This window comes from Halyomorpha halys, unplaced genomic scaffold (genome assembly GCF_000696795.3).
Source record: "Halyomorpha halys isolate HHAL.00 unplaced genomic scaffold, Hhal_1.1 Scaffold2203.1, whole genome shotgun sequence".
Taxonomy (NCBI): domain Eukaryota; kingdom Metazoa; phylum Arthropoda; class Insecta; order Hemiptera; family Pentatomidae; genus Halyomorpha; species Halyomorpha halys.
The window spans coordinates 99,519-103,127 of record NW_027105564.1 but is presented as its reverse complement, the minus strand read 5'-3'; the positions used below and the strand labels follow the sequence as shown (position 1 = coordinate 103,127).

General features: G+C 32.3%; 1 protein-coding gene across 1 annotated transcript in view; it reads left to right on the top strand.

The window, feature by feature from the left end:
* Window positions 1-2,702: 2,702 nt before the first annotated feature.
* Window positions 2,703-3,609, top strand: part of LOC106691271 (endocuticle structural glycoprotein SgAbd-2) — a 4,369-nt gene continuing 3,462 nt past the window's right edge. Inside the window, exon 1 of the mRNA XM_014436983.2 lies at window positions 2,703-2,758. Within this exon, the coding sequence (XP_014292469.1) occupies window positions 2,747-2,758 (12 nt within the window). The 5' untranslated portion in view covers window positions 2,703-2,746. The remainder of the gene's footprint in view (window positions 2,759-3,609) is intronic.

Genomic DNA, 3,609 nt, shown 5'->3' with positions numbered 1-3,609 from the left:
CTTTATGAAATTCCAGAGGTGTGAAGATACTTCAATAGAAACCATGCTACAGCTATGGTCCCTATAGACTGTACGAAGGCCTTCGACTCCGTGTCTCACAGCATTTTATGCTCGCGGACCTCGACTGCCCAGAACAACTCAATAGCATTATAGTGTCGTTTCTAAACAACATAGGTTTCGTGAAAATCACTCCCGAACAATCTCAGTTACGTGCGGTGTTCCACAAGGGGCGGTCCTGTCTCCTCTCCTCTTCTCCATATAGACTGCGGATGTCGTGGGGCATAACTACACTATTGCAACATTAGCCACTTTCGCAGACGACATCGAAATTTATAGCAGCAGCCCCAGCGCCAAACATGCCCTCAAGCGGGCGGAGAAAACATGCCAAGAGATAGTAAAAAACTACACCATCTCAACATTCAATTAAACCTGGCAAAAACAGATTGCGTGGTGTTCGCACTACAGAAAGGGAATATTACCCCGCACGCTCCAAGTGGCAAACTTCGTACTAAGGCCTTCAAACTCTAAAGTATATCTTGGCATTAAATTGGATCGCCACATGGCAATGTTCGCAAAACCAAACGAGTCCATCTCAGATCATACCACCTTTTATCATCATCCCTACTCTCACTAAGGCTCAAACTCCAAATTTATAAAAGTATTTTGAGACCAACACTTCTATATGGTGCTCAACTCTTCATCCATCTCAGAGAAGGGACACAGCGCCATCTACAACGCTTCCAGGATTCAGTGTTGCGGAAGATTGTGCGGCCAACATCGCTGAAGAAGATGAAGAGAGATCAGCAACCCTCTGTGCCTGAATTTATCCAACGCAGGCGCATAACGTTTTTCGACTCTCTACAGCACCAAAGAAATCTACTGTTCAGGACCATTACACCAGCGCCCCCTCCGGTGCGTTGGCAACATAAAATTCAAAGAACGCCGACTACAACAAAATTAAACTCAAAAACTACTTAAAATGTAAGATACTAAAGAAGAAGAAAACAGTGCGGAATCAAAATATATAAATATATATGCTAAAAACAATACATTTCAGAAATAGGGGTTATAAAAAAAAAAAAAAAAAAGTACCCACACAAACAGCCTCAGACTAGAATGAGGACAAGTTGCTGAATCATTACTGACACAACAAACCTGGTATACCCCGACACCATCAGACTAACACACAACAATACCTGTTATCTAATTTCCTCAGCCCTCTCTTCAAATGTATTTCCAATGTAGTTAATGAGCTTCCCCTATACCCATTTTATTTTTGTGCATCTTGACCTCTACCCCACGCACCCATGGGGAAAAAAACTTCTAAAGTACCTTTCAAATAAATATATGAAAATTGTGACCAGTTCTTATTGTGGATAATATCAAACTATAGATAATGGAAATATAGTAAGGTATTTTATTCTAAAGGATAAAAAAGGAAAAGTAGACACATTCGATTTGAAGGAAAAAAGTCGTTATTTGTTAAACTGTTGTACTGTTAGCAGGAACAATATTTATATTCCTTGGTCCCTAGAGTCAATAAAAATAATAATAATGCTGACAATTTATCCACAAAGTTAAACGTTATTCTATAATTGAAGGGATCACTGCAAAAAGGAAGTAGCTTAAATTTTTTCAGTTTTTTGGGAAACAAAACACAACGTTTAAAACATTCATATTTTAAATTATGCAAAATATTTCTGATGCTTACTTTCAATTATGAGGTTTACGTATTCCAACAGTATATATTCTACTACTTGCACCAAACAAAAGATTTTTTTTTTTAGCTCAAGATAGTGTTTATAACTCCCAGCAGCAATATAATGGAGCTGTCTCCTTTTTGAGCAAACCCTTCAATTGGTTTTCGAAGGCTTGATACAACTGCAGAAATAGAATATATTTCCGAAATTATTCAAGTATTTTAGGTAACTACTATAGTTATCAATAGTATAAATAAATGTGTTTTTTCCCAATACCTTGAATAAACGAGTTTTTTTTTTTATGCCTGTGCGTTATTTAGAACCCCTGGGCGTTCTATGTTTGATTAAAGGTAGTCAATTTTAAAGGATATATCTACTACATAATTAACTTATAAACTATTTTTATTTTGAATTCAGTATCTTTATCTGTAAAAAATTTAGTTTTTATAATATTTATATATACTATAAAATGTTCTGATAATGTGGGTTAAACATGGTGTTTTGCTAATTCTAAATTATCACTAGAAAAAGTAACATTTATTTTATAATTTGTAGCTGATAAAAATTCGGAATATTAATATAGTATAGATTTTAAGTTTTGTATACGTTAGTATTGCATACCTAAAGCGTTGTTATATGGGATTGAAAACATTTTAAATTTATCTATTTTATTATATTCCTCTTGTATTTTTGTATTTATTACTTTTACATTCGCACCAAGTAAACGAAAAAAAATTAATTAATAAAAAATGTGGAAATAAAAATTAAATCTGTATGAAAAACCTTTGAAAGTAACAATTACTTCATCTATATTGATTTCGGCAGATATTTAGTAAGCAGTTCACCAGTCGAAATAGTTTCAGATTTCAATTTATCTTATAGGTTCGTATCAGCTTCCGAATTACTTAAACACTAAATTCAAATGACTCGGGGAAGATTGTTCCGTGAAAGGTTCGCTAGCTTGGTGGGGGTGTCCCTAGTGCCTGCTATATAAGAGTGTAGCATCTTCAGACATTCATTGAGCAGTGTGCATCAAGAGGATTACCATGATCAAAACAGTGAGTATCAAGTGTGAGGGATTGTATGGGGTACGGTAAGAAATTTTACTGCGAAGAGTAGAAACGTTGTACACAAATTCGTATTATATAACGCAATAAAAACCATATCTTTGATATAAAACCAGTAAAAAAATGAATTCTCTTAGCGATGATCAGAATTAATGTAAATAAATTTTACATCGAAATATCTAGAACACTTTTTTTTTTTTTTGAGTCGTATTTACTTTACTGAATGCAAAAAAATATCATCGTGTTTTTAAATTTAAACCATGAAAACCATCACTAACCAATCGTTTTCTATTTCAGAAAAATATCCAACAGTTTCATGTTTAGAATATCTGGAATTACAAATAATTGGAATTTATTTAAATTATTTTATATCGGTTAATGATCGAAAAATTATCATTAATTTCTATCATTTTTTAAAAAAAAATTTATTGATTTTTATTTGATAAATATCTAAGATCTAAATATGTACAACTTACTTTTGAAAGTAATATAATTGAAGAGATCCGTCTAAAAAGGTTTAACTACAAAATGTTACGAAACGATCTTTAAGCATAAAACTTTTCGTTCTAAATCCTTAGAGAAGGTGTTTGCGATCCAAAACTTAAAAAAAATATTCCATTGAAGGTGATACGTTTTGTTTTATAAGTGTGATTTCTCGAAAGTTTTGAGGACTTTTAGTTAAAATAATTTTATAGAAAACTGTTTAATCTAATTTTTTTTTGTTTTTAAAATTCGATCAGAAACAAATTTATATGACTAGATTAGAAGTTAAAATAATTATTTATTTATCATTTAAATTATATTCATTTATAATTAAAAAATGCATGTATTGTTTGCTTTAA